General features: G+C 48.7%; 1 protein-coding gene across 1 annotated transcript; it reads right to left on the bottom strand.

Annotated features, from left to right (window-relative positions):
• Nucleotides 1-237: 237 nt before the first annotated feature.
• On the bottom strand, nucleotides 238-19,290 carry Stip1 (stress induced phosphoprotein 1). Its single transcript, XM_042676052.1, has 14 exons — nucleotides 19,153-19,290; nucleotides 14,677-14,886; nucleotides 13,535-13,676; nucleotides 13,256-13,397; nucleotides 9,768-9,936; nucleotides 6,397-6,523; nucleotides 6,209-6,311; nucleotides 5,821-5,941; nucleotides 3,948-4,044; nucleotides 3,738-3,862; nucleotides 1,702-1,738; nucleotides 1,439-1,542; nucleotides 1,139-1,311; nucleotides 238-696 (listed from the first exon to the last, which is right to left on the bottom strand). Exons 1-14 carry the CDS (start codon nucleotides 19,159-19,161, stop codon nucleotides 624-626), a joined length of 1,632 nt encoding a protein of 543 aa, XP_042531986.1. The 5' UTR covers nucleotides 19,162-19,290; the 3' UTR covers nucleotides 238-623.
• Between the last annotated feature and the right edge of the window lie 7,320 nt (nucleotides 19,291-26,610).

The following is a 26,610-nucleotide window of genomic DNA, read 5'->3' as shown; positions in this document are numbered from 1 at the left end:
TATGAGAATTAGCAGCCTGGCACCATTCACAGCTGACTCTGGGTAGCGGGTCCCAACTGCTGGGTAACAGCACCACCTAGTGGCCACCTTTGCCAAGCCATAGGACTAAGCGGACCTCACATACAAGCTAGAGGAAAAGGCCAGGTTCAGGCCCCCTCCCTCACCCCCCCTCCCCCAATCTCTCCCCAACCACCCTGACCAAGTTTTGGGAGGTAGGGCAGTCACTCAAGTCACATATAACCACGCCCGACTGGCTTGTTTATTGGAGAAAGGGACGTGGAGTAACAATGTAAAGACAGCTGGGACCCTAGGTTGGGAAGAACACCCTCCCCTCCCCATACGTGCCCACTGCCCCAAATAAAAAATAACCAACTATGAGGGAGCAGCCGAGACAGTGACCCGGGGCAGGGGAAGGAGACACGGAACTCAAGGACAGCAGAGAAGAGACCATGCGTGTGCTGGGCGGGCCCGAGGCGGCAGCTGGATGAGTCTGTGTCTTCGGCGTAGGCATGTATAAATATAAAGATAAGCCGTCTTTCTTCCCCTCTCCCTCTGCTCTGTACTGCTTGCCGCCTTCCCAGCTCTCATCTTTCCGCAGGAGGGTGAAGGGGATGAGCAAGTCATCACCGAATTGCGATGAGACCCACGTCCATCAACTTCTGGATCTTCTGGGCTATCACAGGGTTCTTTAAGTGTCTAAAAAAGAAAAGGCAAAGTTGCATCAAGGGAGACTTGATCTTAACAAAGGATTTCATGCTGAGGATTAAAAGAACATGGTTATATTTGGTTTGCTAAGCAAGTGCTCCACCCGTTAAAATACCAGCAAGAGGAAGCAGAGGTGCCTAAGAAGGCGGCCCTAGAGTCCAGGCAGGCGGCTAGTAGTTTATATGTAGAATTTCTAGCAAACATCACCTCTACACACAGGAAAAATGTGCCAGTCCTCTGGGTGCCTGCCTGCAGAGCTGTAAGCCAAGGCCAACCTATAGGCAAGCCTGGCTTTTCCAGCTGCATAAGTCATTCAGTGATCAGGTTGATAAGGCCCTTCCCTTTCTAGTTACACCAGCTCACTTCCTTCAAGCTCTCCCCACACTGGGCTTACTCGCTCACTTCCTTCAAGCTCTCCCCACACTAGGCTTACTCGCTGAGTGCCTGCGGGTCCTTCTGCATCTGTTCCAGAATCAGCCGCATGGCTGGGTCGCTCATTATTTGCTGCACCTCGGGGTCGGCCATGGCCCTTCTCTTCACATCCTCAGGGTTGTCATGTCGGTTGTACTGTGCCATCATACAACGCTGGTAACCATCGGCTGCCTCCTGCATTCCAGAAAGGACCAAAGAGAAAGAATGGCAACACTACTTGAACCACTACTTCATCAGGACAAAGACTGCTGACCATGGAAGAGGAAGAAAGTGAAGCAGAAGGCAGAGGCTGACAACCCACCTTACAGCTGGAGTCTAGATCAAGCGCCTTCTGGTATACATCCATGGCTTTCGTGTAGTCCTTCATGGCTTCCAGGGCAGCTGCTTTCCGAGTGTAGCCCTTGACTGCAGGACAGAAGAGGTGAGCAACTACCCGCACAGCCTCTAAGTTCTATTCCTTGGTATGCCCACCCCTTGCTGATACTGCTCCATGTTCTAGGCCCTTTGCCCTCCCGCAAGCTCTGGGCTAGTCAGGGGGTAAAGGGAGTAGCAAAGGGCACTTACTGAAGGTCGGCTCCAGCTGAATGCATTCCTCGCAGTCCTGGAAGAAAGAAGCAGTTAGCAGTTGGTCCCTCCCTGAGTACCGTGCCCCACAGGGCACCGCCATAGGCCTTGGTTTCACTGGAGAAGTGATACACTTGATAGGTACACTGGAAGCTGGGCAGCAGCACCAGGACACATTAGTACTCCAGATAAACACTGGCACAAAGACCCGGATGATCAACAGTCATGAAAATACAAATGGTGGGGTTCTTCCAGTCAGAGTGAGAAACAGACAGATCAAACGTGTTAGCCATTGAGGAATAGGTATTTGCTCAAAAATCTTTGGATAAGGAGGAAAACTAGAATGAATAGTCAAGGCATTTCTGAACTTGTGTCTTGCTTGTTATGTTGTCTGGATTTACTTCAGACTTATAGGCTCAACTAATCCTCTTGCCTCACTTTAACCTCAAGCAGCTGGGACTATATCAGTGCCTCTCTCATGCCAGAATCATTGTTTCATAAGTAGTTCAGTACTAGGATTATTCAGGTATTATTGAACAGAGGTAGAGAACATTTGAGGTATTTATGATACATGCTTCTGTTTGAAATATCTTCCAAAAAAAAAAAAACAAAAAACTGGAAAGAATGCCGAACAGCAAGCATAGCATTTGGAACCAGCCTTTTAAATTGTCATCCGTTCTTGGTTCTCTCGTTTCAACCCCTCAAATGTACGTAGTATACATTCAATGTATTGAGTAAACTGGGTGTTGGTGGCTCATGCCTATAATCCTAGCTACCTACTCAGGAGGCTGAGATCTCAATTCGCGGCTCACCCGTCAGTAAAGTCTGTGAGACTCTTATCTCCAATAAACTACCAGAAAACCAGAAGTGGCGCTGTGGCTCAAGTGGAAGAAGTGCTAGCCTTGAGCTGAAGATCTGAGGGACAGCGTCCAGGCCCAGAGTTCAAGCCCCACAACAGACAAAAGAAAAAAAAAATATAGACTACATTTGCTCAACCTTCCTCCCTCCATTCCTATGTTCCCCCCATTTTGTCTAACCTTCAAAACATGTTTGGGCCTCATGTTTTTTTCTTTTCTTTTTTTTTTTGGGTCCAGTCGTGGAGCCTGAACTCTGGGCCTGGGTGCTGTCCCTCAGCTCTTCAGCTCAAGGCTAGCGCTCTACCACTTGAGCCACAGCGCCACTTCCGGCTTTTTTCTTTTTGCTTAGGTGGTGCTGAGAAATCGAACCCAGGGCCTCATGCATGCAAGGCAAGTGCTCTACCACTGAGCCACCTTCCCAGCCCTTCTTTTTTTTCTTAAACTCTTCTGCCACCAAGCTGTAAGGTCTCCTAGTTGTTTCCATCCAATCACTCTTTCCTCCTGTGTGCTTGACTGGGAAAACCCACCCCAACTCCCAAGCCATCTGCTCACATAATCCCCTCGTAGTGCTGAGCAGCGACAGAAGATACAGCAGCAAAATAAAAACTTGGACCAAGGAACTGTTGTGTCTCTACATACATCACCGTCACCTTCCCATAGTACAGTTTAGGTTTGTTTACCACAGAATGGCTTTGAGTGGCTCATACTCAGAGCTGATTAAAAAACTAAAAACAATCAAAGAACAGTGGTTAGCAGAGCATTTAGGAGGGTAAGGTGGTTCTGTAGATAGTTCACAACAATGTGCGTGTACTCAATGATGCTGAAGTATACATTTCAAATAGTAAAAGAGTAAGGGCATCGTGCTACATACCAGTAATCCTAGCACGCAGGAAGCTGAAGTTGGTGAGATACAGAAGGAAGCGAGGGAGAGGAAGGTATGGAAGAGAAAAGTAGCAGTGTCCAAAGTGAAGGTGGCAAGGACCCCCCCTTATCTAACTATAAGTACTTCCAACTACTACCAGTACCAAGGGCCAGGATGAGAGATAACCACAGGCCCTGTATTATTTACATACTGCATCCTACCTCAAACCCAGAAGAGAAAACATGAACACCAATCAGGAGGGAAACTGGCCTTCCTGCAAAGGCTCTCAGTAGTGGCTGTGCCTTCTCATCTCTCACCTTGAGTGCGAGCTGAAACTCCAGAAGTTTGGTATAGCAGGCAGCTCGGTTGCTATACAGTTTGGCATCTTTGGGGTTCCGTTTAATGGCTTCTGTATAGTGCTTCATGGCCTGAGGATAGTCCCCTGAAGGAGGAAAAATCACTTTTAACAGGGCCCCTGCAGTGCTGGTCAGGCATGGAGAGCACACGCAGACCGGCCGACACCGCACCTTTCTGAAAGCACTCGTTGCCCTTGTTTTTCTCCTCCAAAGCCAGGTCGGGGTTGATGTAGGCCAGCCGTTCTTGTTCCTTCAGGATTTTCTCTGCCTAGGAAAACCCCAATTTTTGGAATATTAATTTAAATATTAAACGCACAAGAACATCTAAACACTAAGCTAAAAAGCTGGATATTAGTGATTCACACCTGTAATCCTAGCTATTCAGCAGCCTGAGAGATTTGAGGATCCAGGTTCAAAGCCAATCTAATCAGTAGAACTATCTTCAATTAACCATCATAAAAAGAATGAAGTAGGAGTGTGTGGTTCAAGTGCTAGAGCACCAATCATGAGTAGAAAAGTGAAGCAAGAACTCCAAGCTCCAGTACTGACCTACATAACTTTTTTAGTGCTGGTCCTAGGGCCTGAAAGCTTCAGGGCCTGGGCACTGTCTCTGAGCTTCTTTTGCTCCAGGCTAGCACTCTATCACTTGAGCCTTAATTCCACCTCGGGATTTTCTGATAATTTAGTGGAGATAAAAGTGTCTCACAGGGCTGGGAATATAGCTTAGAGGTAGAGTGCTTGCCTAGCATACATGAAGCCCTGGGCTCAATCCTCAGCACCACATAAACAGAAAAAGCCAGAAGTGGTGCTGTGGCTCAAGTGGTAGAGTGCTAGCCTTGTGCAAAGAAGCTCAGGGACAGCACCCAGACCCTGAGTTCAGTCCCTAGGGCTGGGAAACACAACACAACACAGACTCATACACACAAACTTCCCTCACAACAAAATAAACAAGAGAGCTGGGAAGGTGGCTCAGTGGTAGAGCACTTGCCTTGTATGCCTGATGCCCTGGGTTCAATTCCTCAGCACCACATAAGCAAAAAGAAAAAAGCCGGGGGGCTGGGAAGGTGGCTCAGTGGTAGAGCACTTGCCTTGCATGCATGAGGCCCTGGGTTCGATTCCTCAGCACCACATAAGCAAAAAGAAAAAAAAGCCGGAAGTGGCGCTGTGGCTCAAATGATAGAGCACTAGCCTTGAGCTGAAGAGCTGAGGGACAGCGCCTAGGCCCAGAGTTCAGGCCCCACGACCAGACCCCCCCCCAAAAAAAAACCAAAACAAAAAAACAAAAACAAAATAAACCAAGAGAAAAGGCCCTACGTGAAAATGATGCATGACTTAACAGCAGTTCAGTTAGTTTTCTGACCAATCTTTTGGACAGGAATGGGCATGGGGAGGGTATGACACTATGTAGTCCAGGCTGGCCTTAGCCTCTTGGGTAGCTGGGACTAGAATCATGTCATATGATGCCCTGTATAACCAACTATTTTATGAAAATCTCCTTATTTGTAATAAATGGTACTCTGACAGTACAATGTGCTACCAGTGGTACTAGTCTTTGCCTAGCAAACAGGAAGTTTGAGTTTATCAAAAAAAAAAAAACAAAAGTCAGCCACCTGTGGCTCATGCCTATAATCCTAGCTTGCCAAAAGTCTGATATTTGGGCCAGAAGTAGAGCTGTGGTACAGTGCTAGCCTTGAGCAAAGAAGACAAGAGTGAGAAGTCCTGAGTTCAAATCCTAGTACTGGCACTAAAAACAAAATAAAATCATACCTGGATACTGTTGGCTCATGTCTATAATCCTTGAAACCCAAGAGGCTGAGATTTGAGACTAGAGTTTTAAAGCTAGTCCAGGCAAAAAAAAGTCTCAGAAGCTGGGCACAGGTGGCTCACGCCTATAATCCTAGCCACTCAGGAGGTTGAGATCTAGGGATCTTGGTTCTAAGCTAGTCATGAGACTCATTCAAGCCTTACCTATACCAGCAAAATAAAAAAATAGTAATTATTAACTAACAACTAACTGCACACAGACTATTCTTTTCCAACTCACCTGTTGGCACTTCTTGAGTACATCTGGGGTTCGGTGCTCTGCCAGAGATTTGTTGTAGAAATGGATGGCATCCTTGTACTTTTCTTCTTTGAAGTAGGAATTGCCAATTCGAGCATAAGCTCTGGTAAAGAGGGAAAATATTTGCTGAGTGAGGGTACCAACAAAGTCAGCATTGGCCAAGGAAATATGAACAAGGACAGCATTGCCTCTTTCTATTACAACACCTCTGTCTTGGCTCCTGGACTTCCTTTCCAGGGCCTCCCACCCCTACTCGACACCCTCCAATGCAGGGTGGGTGGCCAGAACTCTCCCTGCCCACACAGTGACTTTTAAGCCTTGGACAACAAACCCTCACACTACTTGAAGAACCCTGGAAGCTGAGGCATACTTGGCAATCTGTCGGTAGTCTTCTCGGTTCTCTCTCCCAACTTCGATGGCCTTCTCACATAGCTCTCGGCATGTATTGTAGTCACCTTTTTCGAAGTACACGGCTGCCAGACAGGATGATGAAGAGAACGGTCACTTCTACTTCTTCCCATGAGAATGCCAAACTTGCCCCTGGTTTCTGTGCCTCACCTGCTTGATTGGTAATGTAAGTCATGTTGGTGGGGTCCAATTCCTTGGCCTTGTCATAATGTTTCAGGGCTGTGTCAAAGTCTTTCTTCTTGTAGGCATCATTTCCCAACTCCTTTTCTTTTAGTGCCTACATGGGGTTTGTAAGAAATGAATGTCAAGCAAAAGCAAAGCTAATGAGGTAGCAGAGAGCAGACTGGGTAGCTGAACTGACATTTGAGCATTAGCTAGTTAGAATAAAATATATTACCTCTGTTTCCTCTCCAATGTCCCCTCCTCCCTACTTACCCTCCAAGCTTTGTCAGAAAGACAGCTCCTAAGCAACTGGCAAAGCACAGTGTAATTTTGTGTCTGGTTCTTGGCTGTCAGGGCAGTGAAAGGATCAGAAGCGCTGACATGGCGCAATCTTTTTAGTATATGTGCTGCCGAAGCGAACACTCATGGCGAAATCTTTAGCATAGCACCCAACCGCCCACATTGAGGGCCTCTTTCCAGCTGAGAGTCCCCAAACATCCAAGATGAATCCATTTAAAGGAGCTAAATTTGGCAACAATCTGTTGTTCCTGTTTATGAGAAAGGAAACCCAAATCTTTTATGCAAGAGCCTCCTGCTATAGAATAGTGCTAAGGAGACAGCCTGCAACTCTACCAAACCCAACCAGGAAGAAGCCAATGGGAGATGTTATTTTTCTGATCATGGGAGGAACTCAAATCATTTACAACTTTCCTATCTGTCCCACCCAATGCTTGTACTGGCAGCATAGCAGTAAGGCTGCTGACTAGTACAACTCCCACTTCTAAAGTAATTTCAAGGGCTGGGAAGGTGGCTCAGTGGTAGAGCGCTTGCCTTGCATGCATGAGGCCCTGGGTTCGATTCCTCAGCACCACATAAGCAAAAAAGAAAAAAAACGGAAGTGGTGCTGTGGCTCAAGCGGTAGAGTGCTAGCCTTGAGCTGAAGAGCTGAGGGACAGTGCCCAGGCCCAGAGTTCAGGCCCCACAACCGAACCAAAAAAAACAAAAAAACAAAAAAAACCAAAAAACAATAAAGTAATTTCAAATACAGGATTATTAAAGACTTGGGGTTGGAGGTGGGACTCAGGTGATAAAAGAGTGCCAGCCATTAAGCCAAGTGTCAGATAATGAATCCCAAACTGGGGGCAGAGATGGTTTGTCTCATGTGAATTTGTCCCTTTCCTACATATATGTGATTTGAGACAGTTTTGGGGTTTTTGTTGTTTTTTTTTTTTTTTGCTTGTCCTGGGGCTTGAACTGTCCCTGAGCTGCTTTTGCTCAAAGCTAGTACTCGACCACTTGAGTCACAGCATGACTTGCCGCTTTTTCTGTGTATATGTGTATACTGAACCTAGGGCTTCATGTATGCTAGGCAAGCACTCCACCACTAAGTCACATTCCCAGCCCCAAGACAGGATCGTGTATATATAGTCTAGGCGGGTCTTAAACTCATGATCTTCCTTCCTCAGCCTGAGTATTAATAAGCATACAGTGCTAAACTGGGATTTTTAACTCTGGATCTTTTGCTCTCATTTGGCTTTTTAGCTAGGCTGGCACTCTACCACTTTATCCACAGCTCTACCTCTGGCTTTTTGGTGGTTAACTGGAGTTAAGAGTCTCATGGAGGGGCTGGGAAGGTGGCTCAGTGGTAGAGCGCTTGCCTTGTATGCCTGAGGCCCTGAGTTCGATACCTCAGCACCACATAAGCAAAAAGAAAAAAGCCGGAAGTGGTGCTGTGGCTCAAATGGTACAGTGCTAGCCTTGAGCTATAGAGCTGAGGGACAGCGCCCAGGCCCAGAGTTCAGGCCCCATGACCGGACCCAAAAAAAAAAAGAGTCTCATGGACTTTTCTACCTGAACTGGCTTTGAACCATCATTTTCAGATCTTGGCATCCTGAATAGCTAGGATTACAGGTGTGAGCCACTAGTGCTCAGCAGCAAAATACTTTTGAGACGAAGCCTTCCTAAGTAGTTCAAGTTGGCTTCAAAAACTTTTGATCAGGCTGGAGCCGGTGGCTCACGTCTGTGAACCTAGCTACTCAGGAGGCTGAGATCTGAAGATCACAGTTCAAAGTCAGCCTGAGCAGGAAACTCAGTGAGACTCTATCTCCAATAAACCACTAGAAAACAGGAAGTGGCGCTGTGGCTCAAGTGGTAGCACGCTGGCCTTGAGCTAAAGAGCTGAGGGACAGGGCTCAGGCCCAGAGTTCAAGCCCCACGACCAACCAAAAAAAAAAAATTTGATCCTCCTGCTTCAGCCTCCCAAGCCCTTCTCCTTGCAAACAAATGCTACCATGTTTAGCAACCCTCCCTCCCAAAAAATGTTTTTTGTTTTTTTTTTTGGGGGGGGGGGGGTCTGGTCGTGGGCCTGAACTTGGCCTGGGTGCTGTCCCTCAGCTCTTCAGCTCAAGGCTAGCGCTCTACCACTTGAGCCACAATGCCACTTCCAGCTTTTTTTTTTCTGCTTATGTGGTGCTGAGGAATCGAACCCAGGGCCTCATGCATGCAAGGCAAGCGCTCTACCACTGAGCTACCTTCCCAGCCCCCATGTATTTCGTGTACATCCTGGGGCTTGAAACTGTCCGTGAGCATTTGCGTACAAGATTAGCACTTTACCAGTTGAATCATAGCTCCACATCTGGCTTTTTAGTGGTTAATCAGCCTGCCCAGGCTGGCTTTGAACCTCTATTTTCAGATCCTAAGTAACTAGGACTCTAAGTGTGAGCCACCAGTGCCTGGCCCCAATTTGTTGTTGTCATCAGTCATGGGGCTTGAACTCTGGGCCTGGACAACATCCCTCAGCTCTTTAACTCAAGGCTAGCACTCTACCACTTGGGCCATAGTGCCACTTCCAGTCTTTTCTGCTTATGTGGTGCTGAGGACTCGAACCCTGGGCCTCAGGCATGCAAGGCAAGCACTCTACCACTGAGCCATGTTCCCAGCACCCCCAAATATTTTTATATGCAACCCACTCTATGCAGGAAAGTCGGCGAGACACTCATATCTCTAACTAACCATCAAAAATCTCGAAGTGGTACTGTGGCTCCAGTGTTAAGACTGGTAGTATTGAGGTAAAAAGGTCAGGAACAGCACCAAGTCCTGAGTTCAAGCCCTAGGTCCAGGTGCATGCATGTGTGTGTACACAAACCCCACCCCCCCACCGCCAGCCCAGGTGGGTCTCAACAACTGGGCTAGGTAATTATCCTATTTAATCTTCCCAAATAGCTGACAGTAAGCTTAGTATATACTAAGTACTCAAAGTTCATCAGCTGTCCAAGGTGTACACATTGCCATTCAATATGTATTTCTAGCTGATTTGCTTGTTGTTTGCCTAACGGTGAGGAGAAAAAAAAAACTGAGACCTGCTTCTTATTCTCTGGAAGGTCTTCTTCCATCGGCTCTGGCTTGGTCTCCTTTTTGGGAGGAGGAGGGGGCGGGGGTGTTGCAGCCTCTTCCTCCTCATCCATGCTGCCCAGATCAACCCCGAGGAGGACGCTGAGAGTGGTCATGATTCGGGGATCTTGCAGTTTCCTAATATTGATTAGCGAAGAAAGAAAGATTGTAATTATTTTTTCCATAACTGATCATAAGTCCTCTTTACTGTTAAGATTCCTATATACAAATGTTGGTCTCTACAATTTCTTACTAATTATAAATGCAGAATCTTGCTGGTTCTAGATGGCCCACACCTGTAATTCTAACAATCTACTATGCAGAAACCTGGGATAAAGCAGCCAGATCCTAAGTTTGGGGCAAGGGGGAAAGAGGGGAGAGGAACTGGTGTGGCACAAGTGGCAGAGGAATAAGTAAGCAAGCCAAGCAAGCACAAGTACAAACATGAATGAGGCTCTGGGCTAAAAAATTCCAGTATCACCAAAAAAAGACAAAGAAAAACCAAAACACATTTCAAAACTCTGACTTACTGTCAGTGTACTTTGCTATCTCACCTAATCACACAGTTACAGTCGCTAATTCCAACACAAGAAATGCAAAGCCAGGCACTGGTGGCTCATATCTGTAACGCTAGCTACTTAGGAGGTTGAGATATGAGGATCACAGTTCAAAGTCAGCAGGAGCAGGAAAATATGCGAGACTCATCTGCACTTAACCACCAGAAAACTGGAAGTGGCGCTGTGGCTCAAGTGGCAGAGCAGTGGCCTTGAGCTGAAGAGCTCAGGGACAGTGCCCAGAGTTCAAGCCCCATGATTGACCCCCCCCCCACACACCCATACAAACAACGAAAGAAAAAGGAAATGAAAATGAAATAACTGGATGCTAGTGGCACATGTTTGACATGTTTGTAGTCCTAACTACTCAGGAGGCTCAGAGCTAAGAATTAGTATGAGAAGCCAGCCCCAGCAGAAAAGCCTGAGATTTTTATCTCCATATAACTAACAAAAAGCTGGGAATGTGGCTCAGTGGGAGAGTGCTTACCTAGCATGCATGAAGCCCTGGGCTCAATTCCTCAGAACCACATACACAGAAAAAGCCACAAGTAGCCTGGTGCCAGTGGCTCATACCTGTAATCCTAGCTATTCAAGAGGCTGATATCTGGGTATCATGGTTCAAAGCCAGCCTGGGGAGGAAAGTCCATGAGACTCTAATCTCCAATAAACCACCAGAAAACCAAAGTGGCGCTGTGGCCCCAGTGGTAGAGTGCTAGCCTTAAGAAGCTCAGGGACAGTTGCATGCTTGCATACACTCCCAAAGATACACAAGCAGGGCCAGAGATGATTACATCTGTAATCCCTGCCATTCAAGTGGTAGAGGCAGGATGACCATAAGTTCATCAAAGCCACTGAGCAAAAGTTAGCAAGACCTTATCTTAGAAACAAGCTAGGTGTGTAATCCATCTAAGTGTCTGTACTCCTAACACAGGTCTAGTCGGTAGCTAGACGGGCAGGTAGATGAGTCTAGGAGAGGACTAAAGGTGCAGTGCAACAGTGGAACAGTGCTTGTCTAGCATGGTCGAGGTCCTGGGTTTGATCTTTATTTTTTGGGTCCAGTCGTGGGGCCTGAACTCTGGGCCTGGGCGCTGTCCCTCAGCTCTTCAGCTCAAGGCTAGTGCTCTACCACTTGAGCCACAGCGCCACTTCCGGCTTTTTTCTTTTTGCTTATGTGGTGCTGAGGAATCAAACCCAGGGCCTCAGGCATGCAAGGTAAGCGCTCTACCACCTTCCCAGCCACCTTCCCAGCCCCATGGGTTTGATCTTTATAGCAAAATAAACAAACAAAAGTCCCGCTGGGTGATGTGGTTCAAGTGGTAGAGCACTCACCTTGAGCTAAAGAACTGAGGGACAGCGCCTAGGCCGAGTTCAAGCCCTGACCAGAAAGAAAAAACAAACAAACAAACAAACAAAATGGTCCCCAAAAGGACCAAGAAGTTATGTGTAGATTGGAAAAAGCATTCCAGATTTGTTAGGCTGCTTTGGCAGGCCTTGAAAGGTGATCCTAAGATCTTTTTTTTGACTGACGTGGGGCTTGAACTCTGGGCTTGGGCGCTGTCCCTCAGCTTTTTAGCTCAAGGCTAGAGCTCTACCACTTGAGCTACAGCGCCACTTCCAGTTTTCTAGTGGTTTATTGGAGATAAGAGTTTCTCGGACTTTCTTCCAGGGCTGGCTTTGAACCATGATCCTCAGATTTCAGCCTCCTGAGTAGCGAGGATCACAGGTGTGAGTCACCGGTGCCTGGCTTGATCCTAAGATCTTATAAGGCTCCCTGAGTAGCTAGGACTTAGGCCTTCAACCTGTTCTGCTTTTTTCTTTTTCTTTTTTTTTTTTTCGGGTCCGGTCGTGGGGCCTGTACTCTGGGCCTGGGCACTGTCCCTCAGCTCTTCAGCTCAAGGCTAGTGCTCTACCACTTGAGCCACAGCGCACTTCTGGCTTTTTTCTTTTTGCTTATGTGGTGTTGAAGAATGGAACCCAGGGCCTCTGGCATGCAAGGCAAGCCTCTACCACTGAGCCACCTTCCCAGCCCTTTTTCTGTTGTTTTTTCAAATTGTCAGTTGTGGGGCTTGGTTCTTGAATTCCGGGCCTGAGTCCTGTTACTGAGCTTTTCCGCTCAAGGTTAATGCTCTACCACTTTGAATCACAGCTCCATTTCTGGTTTTCTGATGGTTAATTGAAGATGAGTCTTACCCTTTCCTGCCCAGGCTGGCTTTGAACAGTGATCTTCAGATCACAGCCTAAGTAGCTAGGATTACAGGCATAAGCTACCGCATGCAACCCTTCAATCCTTTCTTTCTTTTTTGGTCGGTTGTGGGGCTTGAACTCTGGGCTTAGGTGCTGTCCCTACCTCTTCAGCTCAAGGCCAGTGCTCTACTGCTTGAACCACAGCGCCACTTCCAGTTTTCTAGTGGTTTATTAGAGATAAGAGTCTCATGGACTTTCCTGCCCAGGCTGGCTCTGAACTGGCAATCCTCAGCTCTCAGCCTCCTGAGTAGCTAGGATTACAGGCGTGAGTCACTGGTGCCAGGCTCGACCTTCAATCCTTTCTATAACTACAAATAAAAAACCTGTACAGGGGCTGGGAAGGTGGCTCAGTGGTAGAGTGCTTGCCTTGCATGCTCAAGGCCCTGGGTTCGATTCCTCAACACCACATAAGCAAAAAGAAAAAAGCCGGAAGTAGCACTGTGGCTCAAGTGGTAGAGTGCTACCCTTGAGCTGAAGAGCTGAGAGACAGTGCCCAGGCCCAGAGTTCAGGCCCCACGACCGGACCCAAAAACAAAAACAAAAAACCTGTACAGCTCAATGGAGAAAAAGCAACAGAAACACTCTGAACCAGGGAGGGAACCCCCTCTCCTATAGGGTTCTGGAACATTTCCAGATACTGATGGGTTGCCTCTACTCACGTGCCCAGGTCAGATGGCTTATTTCGTAGTTGCTCGATCAGCTCCCGATAGGTAGGATCACTGAGCAGTGTCCTTGTCCTGGGATCGTTCTCCAACTTCTGGTACAGATTAGGCATGTTGAAAGGGTTCATGAATTTTCTCTCTGTCCAAATAAAGGAAAGTAATCCCCATGATAACTTGATTTGCTGTATTTCTGTTCACTCCACACCAACACTGGTACATGGAGTATACTATATGTTCCCCTATGGGAAAAGGCGTGATGGTATATGTGGTGTTTACCTGCCAACCGAGCCTCCATGTTCTGTAAACCTTCTTTGAGTTGAGAGTTATTTGCTTCATGTTTTAAACCTTCCTCATAGGTTCGTTTGGCTTCTTCAAATCGGTTTAAGAACTCAAGAGCTGCTGCTTTTCTTGAATAGCCCTTAAACCCACAAAAAGAGAAAAGAAAGATTATAGATCAAAATGGACAGTCCAGGTAAACGAAACTGCAGGGAGCATACAGTAGGGTCAACATTTTTATTTTTTTTGCTCAGTCATGGGGCTTGAACTCTGGGCTTGGGAGCTGTCCCTGTGCTCTTCAGCTCAAGGCAAGCGCTCTACCATTTGAGCCACAGCACCACTTCCAGTTTTCCAGGCTGGCTTTGAATCACAATCCTCAGATCTCAGCATCCTGTGTAGCTAGGATCATAGGAGTGAGCCACCGGCGCCCGGCTTGAGGTTAATTTTTAAGTTAATTTTTAAGAATCCTGACAGGGCTGGGAAGGTGGTTCAGTGGTAGAGCGCTTGCCTTGCATGCATGAGACCCTGGGTTCGATTCCTCAGCACCACATAAGCAGAAAAAAAAAGTTGGTAGTGGCGCTGTGGCTCAAGTGGTAGAGCGCTAGCCTTGAGCTGAAGGACAGCACCCAGGCCCAGAGTTCAGGTCCTCGACCAGACCCCCCCCCCAAAAAAAAAGAATCCTGACAAAGGTAGGTACACAACTTTGTCACCCAAGAGCCATAGCCATATGCTTGTTGTCATGCATGTATGTGTGCGTGTTTGAGACAGGGTATCACTGTGTAATACAGGCTAGCACTGAACTTGCAATTATATAGCAGATTGGACTGGAACGCACAATCCTCCTGCCTGGGATTATAGGTATGTGCTGTTTAGGCTTAAGAGTATTGTTGCTATCAGTTTCTTTGAAGGCATTTCCTTTTCCAGCAGTACCAAAAATCCATTACCACTGATGGAAACTTAAGTCTTTATGAAATATGCCACTATTTCAAGGGGCATGTTCAAAAAGGAAGGCACAGGTGGGAAACAAATTAGAAATCTACTACGACAGTCAACTAGGCAGGCCTATAGGACCTGTAAGTAAGCCTGATTGAATACCAAAAGGCATCTGAGGAAAATCCGGAGACTCCGCAATCCCCACTTACCTTGCCCCAATCGGGCTTTAGGTCAACAGTTTTGCAGCCATCCTCATAAGCCTTCTGGTAGTCTCCTTTCTTGGCATAGGCTGCAGAGCGATTGCTGTAGAGTACATGGTTCTGAGGATCTAACTTAATTGCTTCAGAGTAGCACTGTAGCGCATCATCAATGTTCCCTGCACTCAGGGCCTTATTGCCCTTCTCCTTTAGCTCATTCACCTGAGGATAAAAAGTATCAATATTGGGCTGGGAATGTGGCTTAGTGGTAGAATGCTTGCCTAGCATGCATGAAGTCCTGATTTAATTCCCAAGTACCACATACACAGAAAAAGCCAAAAGTGGCATTGTGGCTCAAATGGTAAGAGTGCTAGCCTTGAGCAAAAGCAGCTCCGGGACGGTGCCCAGGCCCTGAGTTCAAGTTCAGGGAAAAAAAGTGCCAATTACCAATTATTTTCTCTCCATAACACACCTGCCTACCAAGTGCAAGACTCTTGAGTTCAATACCCAGTATCCCAACATACAGAAATCATAAACTAACTCATTCACATATCTCATGCCTTTGGGATCCATCATAGGAAAAAAGTTAACAAGAACAAAAGTTCACCCCTTTGCTTTCCCCTAGCTGGAATGGACTGGTAAGAACTCTACTCTCTCTCTCTCTTTTTTTTTTTTGGTCAGTTGTGGGGCCTGAGTGCTGTCCCGCAGCTCTTCAGCTCAAGGTAGTGTTCTACTACTTGAGCTACAACGTAAACCGGTTTTCTGGTGGTTTATTGGAGATAAGAGTTTCATGGACTCTCCTGCCTGGGCTGGCTTTGAACCGCGATCCTCAGAACTCAGCCTTCTGAGTAGCTAGGATTACAGGCGTGAGCCACTGGCACCGGGCTTGCTCTACTCACTCTTTTAAATCTCAAAGCTAATGGAGCCACCCAAAATTTATCCATGTTACTTTCATGGGAAAATACTTTCACTGGTCACAGATTTGCAGGGCCCATAGGATACACTGAACACAGGCATGTGCATTCCATAAGAGACAATGAAGAAGGAAGTGGACTGAGTATGCAGATACATGTTCTAGTGCCTTACAGGCTTTAGGATGCCAAGAGCCCATGCACAGGAGCATCAAGATGTTCATCACAGTGTGGCTGCCAACTCCCATCAAGAGAAATCACTTTCCAGTTATTGATGGTGCTGAATGTCAACATGTTAACTAACATTTTGATTCTTAATTGGTAAAGCTAGCAATTACTACTTAATTGCTACAACCTAACTATTATAGTATTATAAAAGGGATGAAGGAAGATGAAGAGAGACAACTTTAATTCTATATCCTTTCATAAACATTCAAAATGGAAAAAATGAGTGAGCTGGGTGTCAGCAGCTCATACCTGTAATCCTAGTTACTCAGAAGGTTGGGATCTGCAAATCGTGGTTTGAAGCCAGCCCAGGCAGCAAAGTCCCCATGAGCTTCTTATTCCACTTAACCTCTAAAAACCGGAAGTGGTGCTTTGGCTCAAGTGGTGGAGCACTAGCCTCAAGTGGTGGAGCTCAAGAGGGACAGTGCCCAGGCCCTGAGTTCAGGCCCCATGACTGATCAAAAAAAAAAAAAAAAGGCACTCCTTAGTGTGTACCTAGGGCTCTTTTTTTGGGCTGTAAGGCTTGAACTCTGGGCCTGGGCTCTATCCCTAAGCTCTTCTGCTCAAGGCAAGCGCTTTACTTGAGCCACAGTGCCACTTCTGATTTCTAGTGGTTAACTGGAGATAAGAGTCTCCTGAACTTTCCTTGCCCCATGGCTTTGAACCACAAACCTCAGATCTCAGCCTCCTGAGTAGCTAGGATTATAGGCATGAGCCATGGGCACCCATTGTTTTTGTTTTTAAGTAAATGAAGGGGGCACCTGGCTCACACAATTCTAGCTACTCAAGAGGCTGAGATCTGAGGATGGAGGAATAGATTTGTCTGCCAGGATGGCAGACAAACCAGAGACTCTTTATCACTAGCAAAAAACTGGAAGTAGAGATGTGGCTCAAGTGATAGCTTTGTTTTTTGTGCTAGTGGGGCTGGAGTTCAGGTCTTATGATGGACAAAAACAAAACAAAAACACAAAACAAAAAAAAAGAATGGCTTCTAAGCCGAGAGCCTGTAATCCTAGCCACTCAGGAGGCTGAGATCTGAGGATCTCGGTTCAAAGCCAGCCTGTGCAAGAAAAGTCCGTGAGACTGTTATCTCCAACTAACCATCAGAAAGCCAGAAGCGGCACTGTGGCTCAAGTGGTAGAGTGCTCATGTTGAGCTGAAGACCTCAGGGACAGTGCCTATGCCCAGAACTCAAGCCCCATGACTGACAAAGAGAGAGAGCGAGAGAATGACTTCTGTTGGGGGCCAGTGGCTCATGCCTATAATCTTAGCTACTCAGGAAGCTGAGATCTGAGGATCATGGTTCAAAAGCCCAGGCAGGAAAGTCAGGGAGACTTTTATTTCCAATTAACCACCAAAAAGCTAGAGGAAGTGGAGCTGTGTGTGGCTCAAGCGGTACAGCATTACTAGCCTTGAGCAAAAGAAACTCAGGGACAATGCCCAGGTCCCGAGTTCAAGCCTAATAGCTCCAAACAATTAACTACAAAAAGGCAGAGTTATCTATACATTGTGAGGTAAAGGTTTGCAGTCATTCAGTTATAGCTTATCTGTAGGAATATGTGTATAATGGCTAGTATAATTTTAAAAAGAGAGATGGGGCTGGGCATTGGTGGTTCACACCAGTACTCTAGTTACACAGGAAGCTGGAAAGATCTGAGGATCAAGGTTCAAAGCCGGCTCGGACAGGAAGATCCTTGATACTCATCCTAGATACTCATCTCCAATTAATTGCGAAAAGCCAGAAGTGAAGCCACATGTAGCTCAAGTGGGAGAACACTAGCCTTGAGTGAAAAAGCTCAGGGACAGTATATAGGCATTGAGTTCAAGCCCCAGTGCCGACATTAAACAAACAATAAGACTAAATTTTAAAAAAATTAGATAAGACATAAGATAGAACACAAGTTTTGCTTGCTCCATGCCTCAGTTTCAATCCCCAGCACCAAATTAACTGAAAGCAGTAACAACCTCTTGGTTGTTCTTGTAACAGAAGGAGGCATTTTCACTCAATATATTTTTCTCGCCTATACTACAACCTAGGCACTCCAGATACAACTTAATCTAAGGGCATACAAAATTTAGAAATCCCTCCATTTATTTTCATTCTTTCTTCAAGGAAGCTACTGCTTTGCCTCCAGGAACCGTTCAGATTTATAGATCATATCAAGAAGAAATGAGAAGCCAGGCGCTAGTGGCTCACGACTGTAATGTTAGCACTATACTCAGGAAACTGAGATCTGAGGATCACGGTTTGAAGCCAGCTAGAGCATTAAAGTCTGTTAGACTCATCTCCAATTAACCACAAAAAAAAAGGTGGAGCTGTGGCTCAAAGTGGTAGAGCACTTAGCCTTAAGCAAAAGAGCTCAGGGATGGCCCCCGGGCCCTGAGTTCAAGTCCCACGGCCGACCAGAAAAAAAAAAAGCAAGCAAGAAGAAATGAGCTGCCCATACCCCTGATCACTACAGCTCAATGTCAGCTTCCAATACAAGGCCACCTCTCTAACGGCGAGCTTTCCTTGAATGTCGCTTTGGTTCCCTCAAAAAGCTGAGTGGAGACAAGCAAGGGGCTTCTTGCTGCTCACTCCCTGGTCTCAACTGAACTGAGTTACTAATTCCTGTATAATCAGAACCTGACTTTCCAAGTGTCAAGTCTCCAGCTACCCAGACAAAGGGGGGGAGGGGCCGCACACGCGGGTGGTCCTCCCATAAAAATTTTGGGGTACCCCTCCCCTCTCCTTACCCTGGGGAGCTCTCCGGACCAGGCCACACACACTCCTTTTCCAGCCTCACCTTCTCCATGTGCGCCAAACTAACGTTTTCCACAATTCCGTCCCAGGCCCAAGCTGTGCACCCGCACCCCCTATACTCTCCGGATATTGCCGTTCCTGCTCCCCGGTCATCGGGGCTCCTCCGTGGACCCGCTCGGACCTCCCCGCGGCTGACCCCAGCTCCCCGCCTGCCACCAGCCTCCAAGGTGGCCGGCACCATCCCCTCCCCCCGCCCCAGCGGGGGCCTAACCTGCAGTCACACACCGGAGACCTAGAGGGCCCGGCCTCACGCCGGATCCCGGCCTCTCGCCGGACCCCGGCCTCTCGCCGGACCCCGGCCTCCTCCGCCCCTCCTCGCCAAGCCAGGGGGCGACGCGGACCCGCGCGGCCGCGCCTCGCTACACAGTCCCTCCCACCCGCCGACCGCGGCCCTCACGCCCTCGGCGCTGCTCCGCGCCGCCTCAGCCCCAGCCCGCCATCGCAGCCGCCCGGCTCGGCAGCCGCCCCACCCGGCCCCTCCGCCGCGGCCCGACCTCAGTGGGTTTCCGAGCAGCCCTGGGGGTGCCCCAGCCACCCCTCCCCCTTCACCTGCTCCATTGCCTGGCCCGGAACCCCGTTGAATCGAATCCGTCCGCTCCGCGTTCCCAACCGCACGCGCCGCCTTCTGGAACCTACTAGAAGCTGCCGGGACCCCGGCTCCAGCCCCTTCCTCGCCTGCTCACTGGTCAAGCTCCTCGGGGCGGGTCTCTGAACTCCTCTATTATTGGCTGGAAGCTCAGCCAATCATCTTTACGCTCTTCTCATTGGCCCTCCAGGAGTAATCCCTGCGACCCTGCCTCCTCCGCGCTTCAGGATTGGGTATTCTCTGATAAGCCCCACCCAACTCGGGGCTCCACGGACGGAGGGAGGAGCGAACTACTACGACACCGATCGGTCGGTTGGTCCGTCAATCGCGGTCGTACTGGCCGCGCCCATTGGTCCTGTTCTTTCTGGAAATTTCCACCTTTCTCATTGGGCTGTGGGGCTCGGTGACGACACCTCCTTCAGAGGGGAGGGGGGGGAGATTTTCGACTGGGCGGGGCATGGCCCACGCTGTGCACTGACGGCCTTAGGCCGCCGCCGAGAGAACGGCCGGGTTTCGCTCGGGCGGAGGGTTGAGCGTGGCTGGGCCTGGGCGAGTCTGAGGGCCCGCCTTCCGCCGTGCTCCCGAAGCGGCCGGCGGCGACGGCCCTGCCCGCCGCGCCCGTCGGCGCTACAGTCCTCAGCACCCTCACTGCCGGATCCCGCGTGGTCTAGCGCCCCGGTCCTGCACGTCCTCGGGTGCTGTGTGGCCGCGAAGGCCCCTGGGGGCGGGGGGCGGCGCCTGGGCGGGCCGGGGTCGTCAGTGGAGCCGCACTCTGTCTCTGAGCCCTGGGGTACAGGGACGGGTGACCCGCTGGACTCTCACTCCACGGGAAGCAGGATGCACGGCGAACCGGAGCCGCCGGGCAGAGTCTTAGCCCCGGTCCCTCACGGGGGCGGGGGGGGGGGAATGGGAGGCTGGGGGCGGCGGGGCGGGGGGACCGAACGGTGCCCGCGGGATTGGTCGCTTCTACTTCCGGGTCAGTGAGCAGCTCCTGCGCGGTAGAGCTATGGAGGGCTGTCTGGGCCTCTGCTCCCCAACTCCAGCTCTGGCCGTGCCATTCCTCTCCAAGACCTGCTCCCCCCCACCCTCTGTGCCAGGAGCTTCCCTCCAAGCCTCCAGTCCACCCTGCGGCCTCGCCCATGTCAGCAAATGCAACTTCCTCGGGACCCTTCTGCGCCATTAAGGATCTCTTGGCTGCGGGGCACCTGTAATCCTAACTACTCAGGAGGCTGAGATCTGAGGGTCTCTGTTCGAAGCCAGTTCCAGCGAGGAAAGTCCATGAGACTCTTATCTCCAGTTAATCATCAAAAAGCCAAAGTGGAGCTGTGCTCAGGTGGGAGAGCGCCAGCCTTGAGGAAAAAAAAGAAACCTCAGGGACAGTGCCCAGGCCCTGAGTTCAAGTCCCAGGACACACACACACACACAGATCCTGGAGGAAGCAGGACGGGATGTAGGACCAGCCCATTGCTGGCGCATTGCTCAGCGCCTGGCACATAGCATGCTTTCCATCAATAGAAGTAAGCGCCCTATTTTGTGTTAGATAATTGTAGGCACTGGGGAAAATGTAATGAGCAAACCCAAAAATGGACACTTACTTTTGCTCATGCTCATTTAAATGAAAGAGATAAACTACAAGTTTTACTGTCATGGCAGAGGGAGGAGGATCTTGAGTTCAAATCCAGTCTGATCTAGATAGCAAGATGGCAACTTAAAAACATAAATAACAGTAAAAAATGAGTTTAAAGTATAGAGTATGTCTGCTTAACTACTGGAGAACGAAAAAAGCAGGGACCCTGAATTCTGGGTGCACTGGCCATGCAACAGTCCTGACTCTCAGTCAACCTATTTGTGGTACTGGAGCTTGAACTTGGGGCTTTGCCTGCTAGGTTAGCTTTTATTACTGGAAATAATAAAAGTTTGGTGCTTTATCACTTGAGCCACAGCTATCTCTGCTTCCAGCTTTTTGCTGGTCAATTGAAGACCAAGAGTCTTAGTTTTGTCTACCCTGGCTTGCTTTGGACCATGATGCTTAGATCTCAGCCTTCTGAATAGCTACTATGGGTCTTTAAAAATAAGAAAGCTGGGCTGGGAAGGTGGCTCAGTGGTAGAGCACTTGTCTTGCATGCTCGAGGCCCTGGGTTCAATTCCTCAGCACCACATAAGCAAAAAGAAAAAAGCCGGAAGTGGCGCTGTGGCTCAAGTGGTAGAGCACTAGCCTTGAGCTGAAGAGCTGAGGGACAGCACCCAGGCCCAGAGTTCAGGCCCCACGACCGGACCCAAAAAAAAAAAAAAAAAAAAAGAAAGCTACAGCATTAAAAAAAAAAAAGCTTGAGGGGCTGGGAAGGTGGCTCAGTGGTAGAGTGCTTGCCTTGCATGCTTGAGGCACTAGGTTGGATTCCTCAGCACCACATAAGCAAAAAGAAAAAAGCCCGAAGTGGCACTGTGGCTCAAGTAGTAGAGTGCTAGCCTTGAGCTGAAGAGTTGAGGGACAGCGCCCAGGCCCAGAGTTCAGGCCCCATGACCAGACCCAAAAAAAAAAAAACCTGACAGTAGCGCTGTGGCTCAAGTGGTAGAGCGCTGGCCTTGAGCCAAGAGCTCAGGGACAGCATCGAGGCCCAGAGTTCAAGCCCCATGACTAACAAAAACAAAAAAAAAAAATTAAGTGATATTATTCCCTGTTAGTATGTGGAGGGATGCACTATGGTAAGTTGAAGATCTTGGTAGAGTGCTCACCTTGAGCTGAATTGCTCAGGGACAACACCTAGGCCCAGAGTTCAAGCTCCATGACCTTCCCCCACCATCACCCCCCCCCCAAAAAAAGGTGAAGATTCTTGTATTTTGCTTCACTTTTTCTGAGAACTGAGTGTTGTGCTCAGGACCTTGTGCTTGAATGCAATTTAAAATAAAGGAGTATTGAGCAAGAAGGACCATGTGGCCTTTCAACAGGAACAAACAATCCTAGCAAGAATCCCAACTTTTGTGAGAAAATATGAAGAGAGGGTGAATGAGATTCATGGGAATCCTTGTAATGGCAAGTGCAGCAAGGGCTTGAGGGTGGCCAGAATGGCGGAGCTGGGCAAACAAACAGGAAACAAGGCAGGTAGGGTCTGCCAGGGAGACTGCTTAGCAGGACACTGAATAACCCAGGGAGCTGGCATGGTAGCGTGACCAGGGTGTGGGCAGAGGAGGGGTGAGAGTTGGCTTTTATGTGTGTTTTAGCTGAGCTGAAATGATCATCTGGTTCACTGCCTGATCCCTGAGGAAGGAGGGGTCAAGGGCCACCCTGTATAGCCTTTGGCCTTTTCTCCTATTGATTCGTTGAGGGTAACTGCTGATTTTTCTTGGCCTCGACTTTAGGCCACATACTTTGCTGCCCCAGACCAGCTCTGCCTCTGCTGCAGTGGCGCATACAGCCACTGTTGTCTTTCCACAGCCTCCCTCCCAACTCTGTCGTGGCCTGGTCGCCTTTCCCACAACCCCACCCCCCTTTTTTTTTCTTGTGGTTCACTGTTCTGAATAGAAAGCCTGAAGGAGCAAACAAGACAGCTGGCAAAGGAAGCTTATGTTCGTGTGTGTGTGTGTGTGTGTGTGTGTGTGTTTTGAATTTAGGGCCCAGGGACTTCCCCTGAGCTTTTGTGCTCAAGGCTAGTATTGTACTACTTGAGCAACTCCACATCTAGCTTTTTGGCAGTTAATTAAAGATAAGAGAGATCTCACTGACTTTGCTGGCTGTGCTGACTTTATTTTTTGTTTTGTTTTGTTTTTTTGGGTCTGATCATGGGCCCTGAACTCTGGGCCTGGGCGCTGTCCCTCAGCTCTTCAGCTCAAGGCTAGCACTCTACCACTTGAGCCACAGCGCCACTTCCGGCTTTTTTCTTCTTGCTTATGTGGTGCTAAGGAATCCAGGGCCTCAAGCATGCAAGGCAAGCACTCTACCACTGAGCCATCTTCCCAGCCTGCTGGGCTGACTTTGAACTGGGATCCTCAGATCTCTGTCTCCTGAGTAGCTAGGATTATAGGCATGAGCCACCAGCGCCCAGCTCAAATGCTGATAGTGGCCAAGTAGGGTAGTATGTGCCTATAATCCAGGTCCTCGGGTGGGGCAAGAGGATTGTGAGTTAAGGCCAACCCAGGCAAAAAAACAAAAGCAGTGAAACCCTGTTTTATTATCAACAAAACAAAGGTGAGGCGGGATCGAACTCAAATGGTAGGGCACTTAACTAGGAATGTAAAGTCTCTGAGTTCAATCCCCAGTACCACAACATAGCATAGTAGTGAAGGTTATAAAGAATAATGGCTAGCATATAGTTCAGCAGGAAAGTGCCTGCCTAACAAGCACAGGAGCCCAAATTTTATGCTGGCACTCTACCACTTAAGTCATGCCTCCTGCCCTGCTTTATTTTTGTGTGTATGCCACTGCTGGGGCTTGAACTCAGGGCCTTAGCTTTTTCAAAAGCTCAAGGCTGGTGTGCTACCACTTGAGCCACACCTTCACTTCCGGCTTTTTACTGGTTAACCAGACACACGAGTCTCAGATTTGTCTTCTTGGGCTAGGGCCAAACCCCAATCCTCAGATTTCTGCCTCCTGTGTAGCTAGGATTATAGGGGTGAGCTACTGGTGCTTGGCTTTTTCCTTTTTTTTTTTAGGTCCAGTCATGGGGCCTGAACTCTGGGCTTGGGCGCTGTCTCTCAGCTCTTCAGCTCAAGGCTAGCACTCTACCACTTGAGCCACAGTGCCACTTCTGGCTTTTTTTTCTGCTTATGTGGTGCTGAGGAATCGAACCCAGGGCCTCAGGCATGCAAGGTAAACGCTCTACCACTGAGCCACCTTCCCAGCCCTGGCTTTTTCCCTTTTTTCCAGTGTTGGGATGCAAGCCAGGCCTCCCACATGCGAGGCTAGGCAAGCACTCTACCCCTGCGTGTTTCTTTTTCCCCTGTCCTCTCATTGGGAAAGAAAGGAAAATTACAAATGAAACATGAGGTGTGGCTGAGGAGGGCCCCATCCCAGAGCCTCTGCTGAGCACTGCAAAATGCCATCTCCTCTGACTAGGCTTTCCCATCCCTCCTGGTGAAGCTGGAGCCCCACGGGAGGAAAGGGAGGCCGAGACCTGGGCCGGCCAGAGCCCCTCCTGTTCCCTTGATTTCCCTGCAGAGTCCCTAGGCCTGTGCATCAGGTGACAGTCCCTGTGTGATTCATGCTGCTATTCCAGTGTGGCAATGCAGGGGGGAGGGAAAGGACACAGGCTGAGTGGGGAGAACTTGAAACCCCGTGGCTCCTGCTGTGTGCGGTCACAGCCCAAAGGGGCCAGCAATCCCAGCAATTTCCTACAGAACAAATGCCTAGCTTTAAATTCCTCTCCAGATCAGACAGAAATAGCTGAAGCTCAGCATGGACAGCCATAGGTGGGAGAGAGGCGTGCAGCTCAGGATCCCGCTTCCTCCTTGCAGTGAGAACCAGATTTCATTGGGGTATGAGCAGGCCTAGAGAGGGTGGCCCTAATTGTGGCTGATTACACCCATGTATCTGATCTGCTGCTGCTGCCATAGTCTGCGTTCTGATTAGTAAAGGGAGGGGTGTTTAAAGTGGGGAAAATGGGTGGGGGGGCGGACAAAGGAGGGAGGGAGAAAGATAAAGGAGCCTGGAGGAAAAGAAAAATTCGGTTCAGTTGTATGAACTTACACGGAGAGCTGGGCACTGTGCCAGATGCTTCAAGGGCTGGGATGATGGTAATTATTATCTAATAATTATTAATCAGACAGCTCTGAGCCCAGTCCAGGACCTCACTACCCATGCTACTCTCAAGGCTATAAATACTAGTGCCAGTGACTCCCAGAACAGCAGCTTCAGCTCAACCTCAACTCCAACCCAGGCTTGTCTGTCCTACTGCCCCTATTATTTCCCCCTGGGTGGCAGACAGATCCAAAGTCTCCAAAGTCTCCCTCAACCTGTTTACATAGCCCAGGCTGGCTCTCAACTCTCCATCTTTGCGCCTCCTCTCCCCCAGGGCTAGGGGGGATTACAGGTATGTGCCACTACACTTGGGTTCCTTGACTTTTCTCTCCCTTTCACAGCTCTAAGCCATTAGCAAGTTCTGCCACTTCTTTTGGGGCCCACCTACTGTTAGCCACTCTCAGCTTTTTTGGCAATACCTAAAAATGACCAGGCACCTAGCTACTCAGAAGGCTGAGATATGAGGATCATGGGTTGAAGCCAGCCCAAGTAGGAAAGTCTGTGAGACTCTTTTTTTTTTTTTTGGTTGGTCATGGGGCTTGAACTCTGGGCTTGGGCGCTGTCCCTCAGCTCTTCAGCTCAAGGTGAGCGCTCTACCACTAGAACCACAGGGCCACTTCCCGTTTTCTAGTGGTTTATTGGAGATAAGAGTCTCCGGGACATTCCTGCCCGGCTGGCTTTGAACTGTGATCCTCAGATCTCAGCCTCCTGAGTAGCTAGGATTACAGGCATGAGTTACTGGCACCAGGCTCTATGAGACTTTTATCTCCAATTGAGCACCAGAATGCTGTATGCAGAGATGTGGCTTCAGTGGCAGAGCACTAACCTAAAGCAAAAAACCTCAAGAACAGGGCCTAGGCCCTAAATTCAAGGCCTAGAACTGGGTGTGAGTTAAGAATGGGGCTGTGACTCAAGTGGTAGAATGCTGGCATTGAGCAGAAAACAAGAATTCTCCCATCTCCATGTATAGATAGGATGTGCCATGTTGACTCTCTAACTTCCATTTTCTGCATAGGGAGCAGGAAGTTTTTGTCCCTTCCTTCCTTCCTTCCTTCCTTCCTTCCTTCCTTCCTTCCTTCCTTCCTTCCTTCCTTCCTTCCTTCCTTCCTTCCTTCCTTTCCTTCCTGTCTGTCTGTCTTTCTTTCTTTCATTTTGTCGGACCTGGGGCTTGAACTCTGGGCCTGGGCACTGTACCTCAACTCTTCAGCTCAAGGCTAGTACTCTACCACTTGGGCCAGTGCCACTTCTGGCTTTTTCTTGCTTATGTGGTGCTGAGGAATCGAACCCAAGGCCTCATGCAAGGCAAGCACTCTACCACTGAGCCCCCTTCCCAGCCCCCTTCCTTTCTTTCTTTTTTTTCCCTCCCTCCCTCCCTTCCTTCCTTCCTTCCTACTTTGTTCTGTTATACTAAAGGTCCTTGTTAAATCCACTGTGAGTAAGACACCAATAAATTCATACCTGTAATCCTAACCACTCAGGAGGCTGAGATCTAAGGATGTTGATTTAAGCTGGCCAGGACAGAAAAAGTCAATGAGGCTTGTATCTCCAATTAACTACCAAAAAAGGTAGAACTGAAGCTGTGGTTCAAATGATAAAGTGCTAGCCTTGAGAAACAAACAAACAAAAACCCCAACCCTTAGAACAATGCCCAAGCCCCAATTTCCCTCAGGCTTAGGAAAAACAATAAAAA

This window comes from Dipodomys spectabilis, unplaced genomic scaffold (assembly GCF_019054845.1).
Source record: "Dipodomys spectabilis isolate Male_0828 unplaced genomic scaffold, ASM1905484v1 ptg000030l, whole genome shotgun sequence".
In the NCBI taxonomy this organism is placed as follows: domain Eukaryota; kingdom Metazoa; phylum Chordata; class Mammalia; order Rodentia; family Heteromyidae; genus Dipodomys; species Dipodomys spectabilis.
The sequence above is the reverse complement of the archived record's forward strand: the minus strand, read 5'-3'. Positions and strand labels throughout refer to the sequence as shown.

Bases quoted from the DNA above. Each gene is read 5' to 3' on its own strand.
- Stip1 (XM_042676052.1), bottom strand. The intron at 4,045-5,820 runs GTGAGTTGGAAA...GGGTTTTCCTAG, and splicing joins TACTCAAGAAGTGCCAACAG to GCAGAGAAAATCCTGAAGGA. The intron at 1,543-1,701 runs GTAAGTGCCCTT...TCTGTCCTGCAG, and splicing joins TCAGCTGGAGCCGACCTTCA to TCAAGGGCTACACTCGGAAA.